The sequence below is a fragment of the Haliaeetus leucocephalus genome, unplaced genomic scaffold, assembly GCF_000737465.1.
Source record: "Haliaeetus leucocephalus isolate CR32 unplaced genomic scaffold, Haliaeetus_leucocephalus-4.0 Scaffold406, whole genome shotgun sequence".
Lineage (NCBI taxonomy): Eukaryota > Metazoa > Chordata > Aves > Accipitriformes > Accipitridae > Haliaeetus > Haliaeetus leucocephalus.
In genome coordinates, this window is record NW_010972842.1 from 1,103,112 (window position 1) to 1,122,452 (window position 19,341).

General features: G+C 37.8%; 1 protein-coding gene across 1 annotated transcript in view; it reads left to right on the forward strand.

Moving 5' to 3' along the window:
• The window catches only part of TFEC (transcription factor EC), a 106,440-nt gene that overhangs the window by 85,171 nt on the left and 1,928 nt on the right, over positions 1-19,341 (forward strand). Inside the window, exons 6-9 of the mRNA XM_010574106.1 lie at positions 6,923-7,037; positions 7,902-7,958; positions 12,332-12,407; positions 18,878-19,025. Of these exons, the coding sequence (XP_010572408.1) occupies positions 6,923-7,037; positions 7,902-7,958; positions 12,332-12,407; positions 18,878-19,025 (396 nt within the window). The remainder of the gene's footprint in view (positions 1-6,922; positions 7,038-7,901; positions 7,959-12,331; positions 12,408-18,877; positions 19,026-19,341) is intronic.

Here is a 19,341-nt window from a genome sequence, read left to right on the forward strand (position 1 = left end):
ATGTTCTCCTTTAAAAAACCCCATAACTTGGTATTAGAGACTGCAGATTGTGATCACAGCTGTCCATTGCCAGACATCCATGCAAGTAATGAACCCTTAATATTTGCCACACAATCCTGCCTGCATAGCAGTTCAGACCCAAGTATTGAATATAACAAGCTCCTCTGGATGAGGCCCTTACAGTACTTGTCTTGGACACTGCCAGCAAGCACAAGGTCACGGGCCCTTGCGAGGTGCTGCCGAGCTCAAGGCAGACACTACTAGCTCAGGTACTGCAGCTGAAGTTTGCATTTATAATTAGTCTAAGCTTCAAAGTTGAGCATCTTTCAGGACTGAGCCCCGTGAATGGAAATTCTCATGTTCCAGTCTTTGCACACAGGCATTGAAGATCCCATGACACTCTACACAAAAAGAAGGACGTTAACCCCAGTGTCCTTGCCAAATGCTAACTTCGTTAATTACAGTCTGCTTTCTTTAATTCTCCTTGCAGTTTTAATTAGATATAGTATTATTCTCTTCCTGTACCACATTGTCACTGGTTATTCCCACTTAACCATTTGCTGCATTAAAGGTTGTTAATCTTTTGTCCAAAGCTGGCTGTATGTTAGAAGCAGGAAAAATGGCTAATTATGTACTGCTATTTTTAATATGCGTGTGCTCACCCCTTACGAGCCACTTGCATCTAAATTCTCAGACACACGTACATAAATGTGTGCATCACGAAGGGAAAGGTTGGACGCTATGTGACTTACCAGGACTTCTCAGAACAACACAGGTGTGAAGCAATATAGCTCATGACACCTGCAGGATAAATAGATTACTTCCTGGGACTTACGAATTTTCATACACAAATGTCTGTGTTTCCACATCTCTAAACTGAAAGAAAGAACGTGCTTTTGACGCAGTGTAATCAGCTGGAGTTTTAAAGTGCTTTGGGATTCATCAGGTTTGACAGTGCTATGTAATTGTAAGATTATCATTGTACACATATCATATAATTATGCCATTGCAATGATTTCTACTTTTAGTAAGATTGCACTGGATTTTTGTAAGATTATGTCAGTGTATATATTTATCTTGTAATGTAGAACTGGAAGCTACTTGAAGCCTAAGTACTGCAAAAACTTTCCCTGCTTACATGACATTGTAAGAAACAAATTGCATTATGGTGTATGGAGTTTTAGTGCATATCCAAACAACTAGATGTATTTTGACACACAATTTCTCTAACATATTGTGCTATATATTTTAATTTTGTAATTTAAAAATCAGTTATTTCCCAGATGTCTACATTTCTAAAAGAGCTTCCTGCTTTGACAGACAAAAAAAGTATCTTTCCTCATGTTGGATCAGAATTGGCCAATTTCTATTTTAAGATTGTTCTCAGTGTTCAGTAACATTAGCAAGGAAATTCCTTGGGACTTTCCATGCTTGACATCAATGGAGGGCAAATTGAGGTAGAGAGTTTCAACAAAATACTTTGATACATTTTTTACTTTGTATTTTTAAAACTCCCTCATAATCAGAAATGTGAATATTTGTCAAGAAAGATCCAGTATGGTTTGCTTTGTTGTTCTTACGTGATTTTTAAAACAAGAGTTTGTTTGGAAATTTTCATATTAGGAGCACAGTGAGGTTTTGTGAGAAGGCACATGTGGAAAGCCTGCAACAGTCACGCCAGGCTTTCTTTAGAGTCAAGAAGAAACAGAGGTGATTCAGTTCACTCTAAGTGTCCAGGACAGATCAGATTAATCACCCCCTATTTCTTCTCCTGATCCTGAATCCTGACACTGAGAGTTATTCCTCTCACACTAATTCATAGCAGATTTTTCCATGTGTCACCATTTCTGTAGGAACGAAGCGACTGTCAAAGTTAGTCTAATTTACTGGTGCTTTATACCCACTTTGCCCTACTGTAAGCGTGAAAATGCTGTGCTGGCTAACTGAGAAAGAAGACAGTGTGTCAAAGGGAGATCACCAATGGCTCTATCCACAAAGAAGCCACTTACCCATCGTAGTGGCCATTACAATATACTTGAGATTTCTACTAAATGCACAGGAAGAAAGAGGCAGTAGATACTGTGATTGGCACAACTGCTTTTGTACTAAGCAAAATCATCCAGACAAATGCTGAAGGGAGACAGCAATCCTAAATCTGGAGGGGTTGTAGGTATGAAGAAAAGAACCTTTTTTTTGTATGTCCTTTTTATGGCCAGATGAGTAAACTGTTTATTCTGTTATCCAATCCTTCAGAGCACTGACTGAGATGATGACAGACTTAAGGAGGGTCAAACCTACCATTCTCTATTCCCCAAGAGTACCCTACCTACGGATTATTAAAAATGGTCATATTTGTCACACCTGTGAATGCTTCAATTAGAAAGACAGATTCTGCAGCTCAGAAATTAGTGCTTTCAAAATAGGTGAATGACTGAGAATTTTGTAGGCTCTCTGTGACAGTGCTGTTGAATAGGGTTATTATCTGATGTCCAAGTTCTGGAGAAAAATTTAGGACAGTTAACATTAGATCAAAGTTTCTCTTTAATGGTGTGGCAGAAAGCGTCACATTTGCTAACTTTCAGTCAACTGGGACCTCCCCAGTTAGCCAGGACTGCTGATAAATGATTGAAAGTTGTTCAGTGAGCCCTCCCACCGGCTCCCTCAGCGGGTGGGATCCACCCATCCCTTGGGTGGATCCCATCCAGCCCCATAGACCTGTGTGTGTCTACATGGTGTAGCAGATCACTAACCATTTCCCCTTGGATTATGGGGGCTTCATTCTGCTCCCCATCCCTGTCTTCCAGCTCAGGGGGCTGGATACCCCAAGAACAACTGGACTTACTATTAAAGACTGAGGCAAAGAAGGCATTAAGTACCTCAGCCTTTTCCTCATCCTTTGTCACTGTGTTTCGTCCTGCATCCAATAAAGGATGGAGATTCTCCTTAGCCGTCCTTTTGATGCTAATGTATTTCTAGAAACTTTTTTTACAGTCTTTTACAGCAGTAGCCAGATTAAGTTGTGGTTGGGCTTTGGCCCTTCTAATTTTCTCCCTGCATAACTACATGACATCCTTGTAGTCCTCCTGAGTTGCCTGCCCTTTCTTCCAAAAGTCATAAAGTCTCCTTTCTTTCCTGAGTTCCAGCCAAAGTTCTCTGTTCAGCCAGGCCAGTCTTCTTCCCTGCTGGCTTATCTTTTGGCACATGGGGATGGCACACTCCTGCACCTTTAAGATTTCCTTCTTGAAGAATGTCCAGCCTTCCTGGACCCCTTTGCCTTTTGGGACTGCCTCTCAACAGACTCTGTCAACCAGGCTCCTAAACAGGCCAAGTCTGCCCTCTGGGAGTCCAAGGGAGCAGTTCTGCTGACCCCCCTCCTTACTTCTTTGAGAATCGAAAACTCTATCATTTCGTGATCACTATGCCCAAGACAGCCTCCAACCATCACATCACCCACAAGTCCTTCTCTGTTCACAAACAACAGGTCCAGCGGGGCACCTTCCCTAGTTGGCTCCCTCACCAGCTGTGTTAGGAAGTTTTCTTCCACACACTCCAGGAACCTCCTGCACTGTTTCCTCTCCGCTGTATTGTATTTCCAGCAGACATCTGCTAAGTTGAAGTCCCCATGAGAACAAGGGCTAGCGATTGTGAGACTTCTCCTAGCTGCTTATAGAATATTTCATCTGCCTCTTCATCCTGGTTGGGTGGTCTATAACAGACTCCCACCATGATATCTGCCTTGTTGGCCTACCCCCTGATTCTTACCCATAAACACTCAACTGTATTGTCACCATCATTAAGCTCTGGACAGACAACACATTCCGTAACACACAGGGCTACCCCACCACCTCTCAATCCTTGCCTATCCCTTCTGGATTAACACGTGTGAATCATTTGAGTTAGTGAGTTTATAATATTGTAGCCACCAGTAGATGAATGACTTGGGTTTGGATTTCATTTTCATCATCTCCACATGGAGTTATGACTCTGTTTTCCTAATGACTGAGAAAAATTGCCAAATGATGAGGGGAAAAATTCTGGAGACTGTCTGTGTGAAACAAAGATGATATGGATAATAGGGAAAATATTTCATGCCTTTCACTGCTCGATGGAAGCAGTAGTGCAGCCAGACATAGATCATGGACAGATACTCGCTTGCAGCCCCGGCTGTGTGGGATGACATTGCCCCAGCAGTTCTGCTGATGGAAGGAGGCGTATGAACTCTTATCACTCCAGACAATGGCAGCTGTTTTAGATAGAAGCGCTTTCATCAACTGTGTTATCAAATTCAGCTGAAATGTCTACCTGTGGTTTTAAGTTGAGTTTACTCACCCCCTTTTGAACCCTCACACAATTCTGAACTTTCAGGTGTGTTGGTATTATTTTTTCATTACCAGCTAAGTTAGCCATTCATGACCTTTTCTCTTGGGTTTGGGCCTTATCATTTGAATTCACACTTTTGTGAATAGACTATAAAAATTTAACTATATTTTGAGGATAAAGTTGAACCACTGTTTGAAAGTTAGAAGTAATCCTTGATGTATCTCATGTGTTTGTGTCAAACTGTGGTTTACAATTGTGATTTTTCCATTAATGGTATTGATAACCTTATAAATTGAAAAGATTACCACCAGTTTCATGCAAGTTATTGACGTCATGTACACAGCTATCTGAAATATATAAAATATGATAGATATGAATTTCTCATTTGTTAGATTATTTATTATATTATATTATATTCAGTGGTTACTATTTCCTAGAATTTCACAAAAACAGTAGTCTAAACCATATAACAGCCTTATCCAAAGTCCACTGGAGTAAGTGTAGGAGTCACATTGACTCTCAATTTTTTTATATCATTCTGTTTTCATATCATTTCAATAAGCCAAATTCATTTACATGAATGTAGGAAGTAATTAAATATGTGTCTAGAGCTAATATGAGTTCACTCTTGTAATATAGTTATACTAGCCCTTGAACAAAGAAAATGCGAAGGTAAAGCTGCAGTGAATTCTGTAATACTTGTCAGTTTACCACTCTGGAATGAAACAAAGGTGCTTAACGGGCAAATGCGCTTAGCATTCAAATCCTGCATATTAAACATAGCTTGTTCTTGAGTAATACTCAGCTGAATTCCAAACATTCTTTTAAAAAGTATTTTCATTGAGAGATCAAATATGTAAGCAGATTTTCAAAACTGACTTGCTGTTGTGATTTCTAATGGTATTTAGGAATTGTCAGTTCTCCTAAGTAATAAACCTCTACTTCAAAAATGAGCGTGTTATTTATGTGTATTCAGAAAGAATCCTGATTCCTTCATTTCATCATAGGTTATACAACTGGGAGAATTTAACACAAATTAGGTTCTCAGATAATTTAGTAAAGTTATTAGTTAATTTAGTAAAATCATTATTTAAAAATAAAACATTTAAAATTTCAGATTTAATATAAATATATAGCAAGCACTGCCATGGAACAATTTCACACTGAGCATGTCACTGGAAAAGTGTCTCCATTCAAAACAGTTTGTGGTGAAGCTCACAGTCTCTACAAGAAAAGAAATGATCAGAGCCTAAAAAAAGCTAGTTCCCAGCAGATCTATGGTTGGTGTCTCAATGACCAGCCTGAAAAACTCCAGGGTGTTTCAGGATCCATGGGTGCAGGGCAGAACTGTAAAAACATGTTTTCTTCTCTATGAAAAAAAATTTTCTTAAATAATTCCTTATTTCTTTTCATGCTTTTCTGTCTCAAGTCAGTAGTTTTACCCACAATTTTCCTCACTTTTTTTCACCCACTTTTTCCTCCCCCCCTTTTTTTTTTTCCTTTCTTCTTGGCCAGGTGGACCCAAACTCAATTTCTGAGTCCTTGCGTGTTGGCGGCAAAAGAAAAAAAATGTCAGCACAAATTTTGTATGCATGATAAAATGAAAAAAAATATGCTGCTCTCACTGCCTTAGAAGGCAATAAGAATACAAATCTTTTTTTGTGAATCTGGACTTGGACTCTTTTTATACAGCTGTTTTCACATGAATGTACAGAAATGTATAAGATAATCATCAATGCTGGAAGGTTGGTTATATGGTCATAGAAACTAAGCAAAATCTGAAATGTTCTTTACTAAACTTTTACACATTTTACAGTTATTTCAGATATGTAAAATTACTTAAGTAAAAGTAATATTTGCGTAATTATCTGGAATCCATAGAAATATACTTTAGCCTTACTTCTCTTTAAGTGCATTCTATGGGTTTATTTAAATAATGTTATATTACATTTTAGAAGGTAACAAGGGTAATGGTATACATTATTGTATATGTTATACATGTTAAAACCATTAGGTTATCTGGTTTATCCCGACAACAGCAGAGTTTCTTTCCTTAAAGCATATTCTTTGATGTTCTGTCCACTCTAATTTTAACTATTGCATCTATATGGGTCACTGAATCTTTATACTGCTAAACCAGCTGCAGTATGAAGTGCCAATTCAGAATTTAGTGATGTGGTTAAAAAATCACTGGGGAGTAGGTCAAAACCAGCAAGGTTATTTTTACTTTCAACCTAATTCATGTTTGAAATGCAGTTGTGGTATTTCTGTTATTGGAAAATATGGTATAGAAGTGATCGAAAAACAGACGCTGGGAGCCATATCCTGCCATCACTCTGCATCTGAAATCCACACAAAGGGCACTTAGAAAGCTGCTTGTGGAACAGTGGCAGACTGTGATGCTTCATTTTCAATTTTACTTAATACTACATAAAGGTAAGCTTTACCTTTAGACACATATACACAACTACTTCTAAAGAACACCAGACATATTCAAAAAAGTTTGCTCTTTGTATTTATGTTTTTTTTTAATCTTTTAAATCTTTAACTTATTTTAATATTTTTTTTTCCTTATTCTTCTTTCCTCCCCCTACCCCTCAAGCTATCTAGCAGCATTTTGGATATATATAACAGTGACCAGGGAATGGCACCAGCTAATATGGGTCTCACAAATGCTTCCTGCCCAGCTAATCTACCAGTAAAAAGGGAACTCACAGGTAAAAGAACGCTGAGATTTTAGTATTCTATAATTGCAGAAGTGATGGTGTTTCTCTTAAAAGTTGAATAAATCTTACCCATGAATAGATGTCTATAATTAAATTCCTGAGCATTTTGCAGTTTGTAGTTTCATTTAAGGAAAGGAACAAAGACCAAGGAGAAATGTTTTCTTCTGTTCTCCTCTTTAACAATTCAGAAACCATATTTGCCCCCTGTTTTTTATGAACATCTTGCTTCTAATAAACCTAATTATTTTAGGAAACATAGTGGATTCTTCCACATGTTGGCTCCTGATCAACAGTATAAATAAATTATCATCCATTAAATTTGTTCCAGGGTAGAACAAATGGTTCTTTTAAAACCTTACAATAAGGCTATTCAAGGTAAATCTATATTAGTGGATTAACAACTTTAAAAGTTACATTCAATTAATCCAAAGAATGCTAACAACCATGTACAGTTTATTAGTGTCACTCAGAGGAAACAGTGAGTTTGTTCAATATCTTACAAATCTGATTAACTCTTGCATTATGGGATACACAAATCCACACACATTAGTGTATTGTAAGTTTTATCCTGATGTAAAATACAGCAAATCGGAGAAAAATACCCCTCCATGGCATTTCTATGGTCTTAAATAAAAAATGTGCAATAAAAAAATCTTAAGGAACCTGCCAGACTAGCTCAAAATTTAGTACTGGTAGAATATAGATTTGCTTATGATCTTGTTTAATAATAAAAAGAGTAATGAAGTAAAAAGACTAGAAGGCTGTTCTTTGTGACAAGAGGCCATTTTGAAAAGGTGAAAGAAGTACTGGAATTGCAACTTAAGGACTGTTTTAATAAATGTTACTTTCTGTCAGAAGCAGATACACGAGCAATGGCAAAGGAGAGACAAAAAAAGGATAACCACAATCTCAGTAAGTATATGTTCATCTTCCATCTCATTAAATGGAATGTATGGGGAATGCAAAAATAATATACATTAGCTACCACATGTCTGTTCTTCTTCTAGATTACCATCTTACCAGGGTAATCAAATTGAACTCAGTCTGCAAAATCAGCCAGCCACAGAGATTTCTTCCCTGAACTTAATGTCTTTCACTTTTGTCTTTCAAAATACTTTGCATATTGTAATGAATTTCTTTTCATACCATCTCCTGCTACTATGTTTTCATTCTACAGTTGTGCATGTATCCTGCACACTTTACTTGATGTTGTCTCTGAGAATTACAGTGTAAAACAGACAAGAAAGGAGGCAGATGATGAAAAAACTAACAGTGAAAATACAGAGTTCATACCTTACTTCCTGAAGCACCCAAGCGAGAGGCTATATCTATGGGTGATGGGAAGGAAAAAAAAATTACAGAGGGTATCAGACAACTTCTAAACACTAGTTAAGCACTTAAAGTTGTGGAAATTGTATGTCACAAAAGGAGATCAGGGCAGGACTGGGTGAGACTCACAGTGCGCTGACTCTGCGCTGATACACACCCCCCCAACCTTTGAAGGCTGGGTTACACTTCTGTCTCCTTTACGGACAGCAATGCAGCCATGTACGGATGTTAGGCATTTCAGTTCTAGAGGAACAGTCAATTTAGGCTTAGAACATAGTAAAATTCATAGTTCAGTGTCTAAATATTAAATTTATAAAAATAAACAACATTTTGGTTTATCCAGAATAGAAAGAAAAAAACAGTTTTTATTGCTGAAAGAATGCCTACAAAATTAGGCAATTTTTCCCTTTAAAGAGTAATTTGAAACAAAACCCCTAAAGGATTCTTTTTGGAAAGTGTTGAATATAGCAATTGGATTTTCCAGTTCTCCTTTCCCTTTTTCCAGCAGAAATAGTCTGGTGGTTGCACTCAGTGATCCTTATGAGTCCCTTCCAACTTGAGATATTCTATGATTCTATGAATTTAAACCCAAATTGGTAATTAGTTAAGAGCTGCTATTTATATCTTTGTTGTCTTATTTATATCTTGGTTCTCTAGCTATTCTGGTAATCTTAGAGGGATTTATGGCTTTACCTGCATGAAATTATACCTGGAAGTATACATTCACCTGCACAATGTGCTAGCAACCACCATGGACAACTTTCTACTACTTAGACTTTCCAGAAGGCATCCTTTTTTCTGTCTGTGCATTTTTGTGGATTACAGACAGACCACGTGTATTTTTAGGCCTGTTGCTAGCACATCTTCTCTGAAGTGCCAATGGAGCTGCTGCCTGTCTTGTTTGGGCAGGAATGGGGAATTTTTGCTGGACTAGGAAAGGTGGTGGGTAGGAGTTGTCTGGAACTGCAAGGGGAAAGACAGGCACACGCATACATTGGGGGTGCCAGGTCTTACCATTGCCTCCATTGGTTATTTTGGCTCTGAGTTTATCCTTCCTGAACACAGAAGACATGTCTGAGAACTGTCCCTCACCGCTGGCAACTGAGGTGAAGGCTGAATGCCAGGATGATAGCGCGCAGACACGCCACATCTCTTCTGGTTTGGCTCCAAGTGTATACTTTGGAGTCTCTCTGGCAATAGCTCTACTATCTGATGGCTTGGACATATTAATGCATTACATATAAAGGCTTTATTAGTGTGATTTACTCTTCTATGAGTACCTTTTTTTTTAGAAAGAGTCTGTAAAATCAGGTTTTGAAACTTGCGGAGAATTATACAAACATTCATGTTTCAGGTTGAATTAAGGTCCACATTTTACAGAAATGTTCTTGTACCTTCTCATACCAAGGAAGAACTAGAAAAAAGTTCTTTCTGAAAGGTTAGATCCTCAATGAAACCATGAAAAGGGATTTAGATTTAAGAAATAGAACCCCTTCTTCATGTAACAGCAAGAGTGTAAACCATTACTAAATGTATTTCATTGGGCATTTTTGTTTTTTGTTTTCCAGACAAAGAATTAAAGGTGTAATACTTGTTTGTTATATGGTCATCCTGCTCACATAGTTTGAAAAATAATTTTCTGGTTTGTCTTTGGTATAATTTGATACTTGAAATATTATTGATAACTCAGGATGCCACTGGACTGTAACAGACGTAAATCAGGAAAGCTTTACTGAAACATGTTTCTGAGCTTCAAAATTTCCCCCCTAATTCATACTGGAAGCTTCTTTTCAGGAAAAACTACAAAAACAGAAAGAAAAAGAATTCTATAAGTGTCCACTTGTAAAGAAATTTTTTTCTTTGCCTTGTTTTATTGCCAAGATTTAGTTGACTACTTTTTGATGAGTATCTTGCAGAGCTTTTCCACAGTGTGAATATTAATCAAACAACAGCTATTATGCCATATGACTGTATAGTTAATGCACATTCTTTAACTCCGCTTGCCCTGCCATTATTTTGCCAACATAACTGAAATACATCTTTTAAATTGTTTGGTTGCTATGTGCTTTTGTACACTGTGTTCTCCTACGAGATCCAGCACGTTCATGCCAATGGAATGCAAGGGGTCACTTAACAGTACACTCAGGAGAATTATAACCCTGTCTCCTGAATATGTGAATCATGACTACAAAACCCGAGATGCTTTAATCTGTTGAGTCAAATTCCTGTTTCTAGAGAGAATAGACAAGTTAATGCGTCTCACGGAGGCAGAGCACTTCATCAGGGTAAATAATAACACCCAGGGAGCTCCCTGAGCTGGAATCACCTAGAGAAGAAATAACTGACGGCTGCACAATCTTAAGAGCCTCACACAGACAGGAAGAAAAAACACCTTGGTGTGTTGGAAGAAGTAAAGAACTAAAAGTGATCTATGTGGTGGGGCTGAAGTGGAAGCAATATGCTCGTATGACTGTGAGAAGGTTGAAGTCAGCTTAGGAAGACCCACCAGGCTGCCCTTGGCTTTACGTTTCTAATTTAGCTCTACTGGGCTTGTCGTACTTATATTCAAAATTAGGACATCAAACTTTTAGTGCACATCTCCATACATGGATGAGGGGAGCATGTATCCATTCTGCCCGTGTTCTAGGCTGGCCAGGTCTGTTCTGGCAGACTACAGCGGCATTAGTGTATTGAGCCCAAGGTAAGGTCTTCCAAGAAGCAAGGGATAAGAGAAACAGCAAAATGCAATCCTGGTGACAGACCAAAGCTGAATCCTGTCCATTCACTGAGGTTTGGATTGAGTTAAAGTACAACGTGGAAGGAGTGGACAAAAGTGTGAGGTCACACCAGTAGAACAACACTGCTGGTCTCACACTGACCAGTACCACAATGGGGCTATGTTCTCGCTGAATATACTTTCTATGTCACAATTATATACAAGAAGCTCCCCAAAGCAATGAGATGTCCTTTGGGCCTATCCACTAGAAAATGTGAAGTTTCCACATGTAAAAGTAGCTGGAGAAAAACTGGTGAGAAAGCAGAGGAGAATTCTCTGTAAATTAGTGAAATGGGAGGCAGAAAGATGACGGAGCCTTTTGTACAGAGAAAGATCACACACTCCGGTTTGGATAGTGGTACAATGCCAATAAAGTGGACTGAGAGCACAGAGAGGGGGAACTAATTTTAAGAGGCTTATCTTCTCCTTTTTCATTTCTAACTAAACTTTTTTAGTTTACAAGTAAACCAAGATACCATATCTATTTTTTCTTAGGAGAAGCATAAACACAGAATTTTTTTTTTATTGTTTAAATTATGCTTTTCTTCATCTCCTGTGTGTTTTAGAAGTTATTGTAAACACATCTGTGCTGTCCATCACCAAAGGAAACAGATGTGCTGGGGATGAAGTGTTTCTGGGACACAATCTTTCTCTGTTTCAGTGAGGCGATATGGTTGCCCTTATGCCCTCTCTGTGGTTTGCAATGCTGACAGCTGTAGATAAGGGATAGTGAAGCTGTTAACTATGATCTGTAGCAGGAGTTCTGCCAAAATATGAAATGTTGGATGACTTGTCTTGTGTCCCTGTTGAAGTCATCATCAAAACTCCACTAAGCTGAAAACTCTGTTGTGTGGGAGCAGGGTGGAGAAATAATATAGAAACATCAGAAAAAAAGAAGCGTTAGCTCAGTTTAGACAAAACATGACTATTTCATTCTCTAGGAGTCTAGCTGTAAATGGGGGAGGAACCTACAGGTAGGGTAAGATACAGAGATGGTACTAATCGTGGAGTTTGTCCTGAGAGTAAGTCAGAGTCAGGGAAAAGATCATGTTGGGACTTCTATTTGAGGAAGAAATGTTCTGTACATTGACTGACTCATTTTTAACTAATTAAAATGTTTTATGTTGAATTTCTTCAAGAATATTTCACCATAAAAATAGTAACTGTTTCTTTTTAACAGTTGAGAGAAGAAGAAGGTATAATATTAATTACCGAATCAAGGAGCTTGGCACACTCATCCCCAAGTCTAATGATCCGTGAGTTCAACAGTCTTTCCTATAATAATGTTTATCGTTTAAATACAGGAAAAAAAAGACAGTTGCATATACTAGCTATAGGACTGAGTAATGGGATACAAAATCTCCCATGCCGGGTCACTGGCTCAGATTAGGCTGTTAAAGTAACAAACCTTTGACAGAGCAAACCTTTTGGTGGCTGTTGGGAAAACTTACGTGAAAGGATAATAAAATGAAAGCAATTCCAGGATGTTTAAGAGAGACTGACACATCAGGGGAAAAAAACAAAAACCAAACAAAACCAAAAAAAAGATAAGGCAGACAACAGACAGTCCAGCTCTCTGTCCCTGGGAGCAATTGTGTGGTGTCTCTGGAGAAGGAGTGATGTTTTCAGCCCTTGCCATGGGCCCTCTAGTGGGATAAAACAAAATGCATGTTGTCACTGTCTGCCCTTTGCCTAAGAAAAAAAAATATCAGCTTAAGATTCTGTAGACTGAGCATTTTTTGAACGTCCTCCAGTCAGTGCAGGGAAAACAGTCCTAAAATGCAAGGCTAAAAATAATAACTGCTATAATAAATATCACTTTATACTAATACATATACTTACAGTAACAGAAATGCGTATTTCTTAAATTATACCTGCATTCCTTTAAAGCTTTTATTTGTCATCAATATGAAAAAAAGCTACCTCGGTAGGAAAGCCTATTGCAGGATTAGCAATAACAATTCAGTGTGATATTTAGTGCCGAACTTTAGCCTTAGATTTCTCATGTCACTCAGGGAAGCCTTAAGACCATGCGCTAGCATGATTGTGACTCACATAAAATTGATTATACGGATTTTCTCTTTATCATTTGCATGTCAATACAGACCTGCATGATACTTCAAATGAAAACATCTATTGATATTTCAGCCTTTTTTTTTTTCCTTAGGACTAAGAAATTTTTGATTATATTAAGGATTTCTATAACAATGTAAAGCTGTGTGAGACTTACATAAGTACAAGGTTGGCATAACAAGCCACTTGGAGTGAAACCACCAGAGAGAAAGTTAACGTGCCACATCCATTTTAGAGGATTCACAAACTCGGCTCCTTCTACAGCATCCACCCAAGATTAAATAAATGGGCACGTTCTTGTTATTAATATAGAATTAGGTATTACAGCTGAGTTAAAATAAGAAGTGCTTTAAGTACCTAAATAAAGTTTTGGCCGCATGTGATCCGTTGCAAACACAGACTGGTAGAAGGGTTTTAATTTTGCTGGTGCATCTCTCAGTATTCAAGACCATTTGGGCAAATAATTGAAAGATTTCTCAGAAAAACAGTGGATGGCACTGTTGGTTTGCAGCTATAAAGCAATAATGGAAGCGAGTTATACTGCATTTAGAAATGGGCATGAGGTACAAATACCAGTTGTGATTTTTGATGGCCTACAGAGGTGTTTCAGTTACATGTTTTGGTCTGGAATCAGGCTTAGTTTATGAACTTACTCAAAACATTTATACCTAGAGCAAGCACTTAAGCTCTTCTTAAAATGAATGACCTGGACCTGTAATTTTGCTCCAGTAAGTGAATGATTTTACCCACAGATTTTGGTGGTGTTGCTTGATGAAAAAAATTCAGGTATAGATCCTGAAGAAAAGCCTTTTCTTGTGTTAGTCTGCAAACCCATGACTGAGTTCAACAGTGTGACAGCCCCAAAGTGGTTTATGTTTACAAAAGCACGAGGTGAACTTAAGTGTTTCAGGTTCTGAGGACTGCTGTCTTCAAAAGGCTGGTAATCAGTACTCCTTTTGAAAATAGGCCTATTTAAAAGGTTTCAAGTTGGTGTTAAGAAAAAAGAGGCATCAAAAGGTGCAGGACGCTTTTGAAAAACTAGATTGTAACACAGCTTTGCTATAGCTTGGTGCCAGGCTAAATTAATCCAAAGTGTAAACACTTTTTTTTTTAATATATTTGTAGGTGGAAAAACATAATTTGACCATGTTGTTTTGTTGGCTGAGCAGGTCAAAATTATTATTTCTTTCTGGTATGGTCCTGTGTTGACAAATCATAACTCAGTGTCCTTACCCTCTCTTTCAGTTCTTGCTTTTTCCTTCCTAACACCTTACTGTGCCCCCAATCTGCCCCCTTCTTCTTTGAAAGAAGATGTATCATCTCTTACAATACTTTATCTGTAACATTTTATCACACATAGCATTTTCACCTCATATATTGATTTTAGAAGATTCTTCTTATAGTGGGAACTTAGCTGTAAAAGGAGAAACCTTACTGATGCTTGGACTAATGACAGTGAAGCAAATCAGCCTTTGCATTGAAGAGCAAATACTACTGTAACTAAGCCATTGTGGTTAGCATGCCTGTCCCAGATGGCTTGCTTCAAGAAGATTACATTCAGACTCGGGAACAGAAAAGGACATTTTTGATGCTATTTGGAAACCTTTTATGATTTATATTTCTTAGAAGTGGTGTGTGGGGTTTTTATTTCACTTTTGTTTTGTTAGTTATATAGTGAACTTGTTTGGCTCCTGCAGAGCTTCCACAGGGACTTTCTTTTGACTGGCTTAAACCCCTATTCTCTTCACTTCTTTTTTTTTTAATTTAATGATGAAAAGTGTGGATTACATTGCTTAAATGAATGGGTGTTTAAAGTTCACTTCATCAGCATTAGAAAATGGAGATAAGTATAAATTGCAAAGAACTTTGACTCTTTTGTTTCATTTTCAATGCTTAGATATCCAAGTGGTAGATGATTCAGAATGCAAAATAGTTATACAGAATAATTCAAAAATAGAATTTTAAAAAGGCCCCAAATACCCAGTCATATTTAGCTGAAAAACTCATAACCTGTTCCTTTAACTATACCTACCTTTCCATTCATGGTTCCTTTGTGTTCAGCCTTTCAGAATCCACCTTTTAGGTGTGATGGAGTCTGGAAATGCCTACGCAAGAACTGTTTTATGGTAGTCAGACTAGAATTGTCAGAAATACTAAGAAGAAAAAAATCTTTCCTTTAAGAATTCTAGTCATTCTACAGAACTGGGGTGTTAAGAGAACCACTGAGGATTTGGGCAGAAGCAGTGGGTTGCTCTCACTCTCTCCTCTCTGCATCTGCCTGTGCCTGACCTTCTCTCTGTTGTCTGTGGGCAGACCTGCTAGCAGCCAGCATGGCCACGTTTCTTGTAAAGGAAAAACTTGCATACACTCATGCTATTATAGAGTGGAAACTTGCTGCCTCTTTCAGGAGAACAGACTTTGTGATTGTGCAGGTCATCAAAACAAGTGCAAAGTCCTTCAAAGTATTTCTCTGAGCAAGCATAGTTCACAGCCAATTTCTCAGAAATAGGGAAAGAAATGGTCTGCAAACATAGTTTCAACATCACAAATGTATTTGTTATTAGTAACTGCTCTGTGGCTGGCAAACTCTGTGGCTATCGCCCTCTCCCAAACTCTGTTTGCGTTAATTAGTTTTAATCTTAGATGATCAGATGCTCTTATCCTTCCTAGAGGAGTTTGAATCTCGGAATTAGACCTCCAGTGAAAATTCGTTTCAACCTATGAGAAAGAATATCGCTACCATATATGTAAAAATTCAAACTATCAAAGCAAAATGAACTAAAAGTAAACAATATCACAAAGGTTGTCAATTATGTGTAACATGAATGAATTTAATCACAAAAAGATTCCAAATACAGTCATGAATATATAGCTTATTCATATGTCAATCAGAAAAACTAACCAAAAATATTTTTGTCTGAATTTGGTTTTGAATTTGTAATATTTTATAACTGATATGAAATTGTTTGTGAAATCACTATGAAATATTTGCCGAATATGTGATACATGCATATTTTTCTCCTGCTGTTACATGTCTTAATTGTTTCCATTTTGCCAGCTATGGATTAATTTCTCATTTCATAGTGCTACATTTTTATGTTCAGACCATCAGTCCAAAACTGACTTTGTTTTGTCTTGATTAGATGCTAGGAAGAGCTGACCCCCCTTGCCTAGGCAGATTGTGTTTCTCCAGAGTTTATGCTATATATATATAGCGCTTTTCAAAGTTGCCATGAAATGTCCTAAATCAGTCCTTTTCACTTGAAATTAACCAAAAACCTAGTGTAATTCTGATAGCCGTGACCTTGCCTTTCAAAAGCTATTAAATGCAAATGTTTAGCCATCTGAGATGGCAGTGGAGAGTCCCAGTCTGAAATGTTGTTGTCCTCCTAGCTTCAGCTGCTCCTATCGATTCAGGAGCGCTCTAGTGCAGCCAGACAGGCACCTCTCTGCCTTTCACACTCCACAGCAATCCAGGTGTAAATAGGGACCTCTCAGTATTTCACCAACTTTCCAAAGAGGTCTGAAGAAAACAAGATTATAATGTGGTGATGGCAGTCAAACATTTGTCCAGAAAACAAGCATTATGTGTACTAAAAACTTCCTTAACCTTTGAACATAGGTATCCCACACGTGAGGAGGAATTCCTCTGCTGGGAGGGAGTCCAGGGGATGCTGGCAGGGAAATGTTCTGTCCTCCCACCTGGGCAACAAGTACAGGGAGAGGAACGAGGAGACAGAGGGACTGCCAAGAGGTGATTCAGCTGTCATGAGGGAGACAGGTTCTGCTCTTGGCTCCCAGTCCCACCTCTGCTTTAGTTTTTTTGACCAGGGAATGCCTAAAAGAATACATTCCCACTTCAGCAAGCAGCCTCTGATGTTTTGGCTTTGCAGACAGCAGGTCTGAGGCAACAATTATTTTCTTTCTGACATCCTCGCCTTCTAATCCCGAAAGCTGTGCATTCCTAGCTCACATCACTGAGACGAGGGGGGGTCCCAGTGTGCTGGAGTCCCATGGTTTGTGTGCTGCCCAGAGAGGACAGAGATGTGGATTCGAGCTCTCTCTGATCAAAAAGCTGGTTCTCCCAAATCTCTAGTAAATGATCTAAATTCTAGGATATGGTTAAACACTGTGATGTTTTATCACAAATAATTTTGCATATTCTTCTGAGCATCTTTAAAGCTATCAACTCCATAAGGTTTTATCCCTAGTACAGTGCATCAGGAAAGGCCAGGTGGTCTGGGTCCCTAAATCCTGTACCTGCCTGGCTTTTGCCCTATACATTCAGTAGGAAGACAACTGCCTTGGTGGAAGTATCTAAGCATGCTTAGCCTTGGGGTAAGGGTGCAAAGTTCCTTAGACACTTAGGCTGAATGTAAAGCATAGACACTTCTGCAATGAATCCACTCCAGATCACAGTTTTACTCACCACAGGTGAGCATGTGAGCGGGAGCGAGTCTCACTAACTAAAGCAACCAAGGAATAATGGAAGGTGATGATTGCCTGGAGTATAATTTATATTTCTTTTTGACTCTATAAATGCCAGTGTATAAGTATATGTCTTTGGAATAGGTACTAAAAAAAAAAAAAAAAAAAAGCACTAAAGTGGTTGCTTGTCACTCCCAACCGCAGATTCTTACCGGTTTAAATAGCTTTTTCTTTCTCAGGGTTGTTTTGTAGGACCAGAACCTCTGCCAATCTTCTGCTTGGTCTAAGCCATCTTGCATTGAAGCGGATAGTTTTGATAAACCCTTTTGTCTATATATTTAATGCAGCAGGCCCACCCTGTAACATAAACCTTATTAGAAATTAAACATTTTCAACAAATTTCATTCTTGTCCCAAGGCCTTCAAGACCTTACATAAAGGAATACATGGAAAGTTGATAAATGGGTACATGAAAGTCCTTGAACAGATGCATTTGAACAAGTCTATTGCTGTTAGTAAGACTGCTTGTAAGATGGAAGTTAAACCGTGATTTCCTGAATGATGGACAGGTTTAATCTTATTTTTTGCAAAGCTTTTATTTTGAGTTGGGGTCTGTATGTAGCTGTGGATTTTAACTTGGTTTATATTGTTTCAAGATTTTTGAACGGGATTTTTGTCATTCCATACCCATTATGGTTATGAAAGTGTGATTTGTCTGGTCTACCATCAATGAGGAGTGGCATTCAGCACAGACCATTTTTTTCTCAACAAGCATAAAAGCAACCTCATTAGTAAGTCAGGTAAAAGGAGTAGTATATTCAAAATGATCTTTAAAAATTTAGGCTTAAGTCCTCAGTAATGTATATTTCCTAGTTCATTAATGCAGAAATACTGCACATAGATTTTAATCTTAGAGTTAATAATAAAAGCAATTTTCACTAAAAATATAAAAACTGTAATGGTAGAATCATGATATTGCATTTAGCTCTCCCACAAAAAGTCACTTTATTACTTTCTTTTGACACTTATTTTCATTCTGGGATTAATTTTACTATATAAGGGCTTCTTAACTATTCTATTAAAATTTCCATTCAGAAGCAATAATATCTAAGAGTGAATAATAGTCATGTAAATCATTATTTCATATTAATGTAAAAGATTTTGTAAGTTCTTATGAATTCTGCTGACATGCACAATTGTGAAAAGGTTATCTCTACATTCTGCAGTGATATGCGCTGGAACAAAGGAACTATTTTAAAAGCATCAGTGGAGTACATCAAGTGGCTACAAAAAGAACAACAGAGAGCCAGAGAATTAGAACACAGGCAGAAGAAATTAGAGCATGCTAACAGAAGACTTCTACTCCGAATTCAGGTTTGTATAAGAGCGTCGCCATGAACTACAAAGCTTTCTCAGTACTTATCCCTCATCAAATTTTATTAATCTGTATCATTTTTCCCCAAATGGCATTTATTAAAAATGAATTGACTTTCCCTATTTATCGCTGTGTATATTGGGGAGGATGTATTTTTTAGATTTCTAGGAAATTCCTTTGATAATTAGACCTTACATAAAGGAATAAATGGAAAGTTAATAAAGTATTTGTACAAATAGTTTCCTTATGTATGTATTAGAGCCAGAGAAAGACAAAAAAGGAAGCAAAAAAAGTAAATCCCTGTGTCCCGATCCA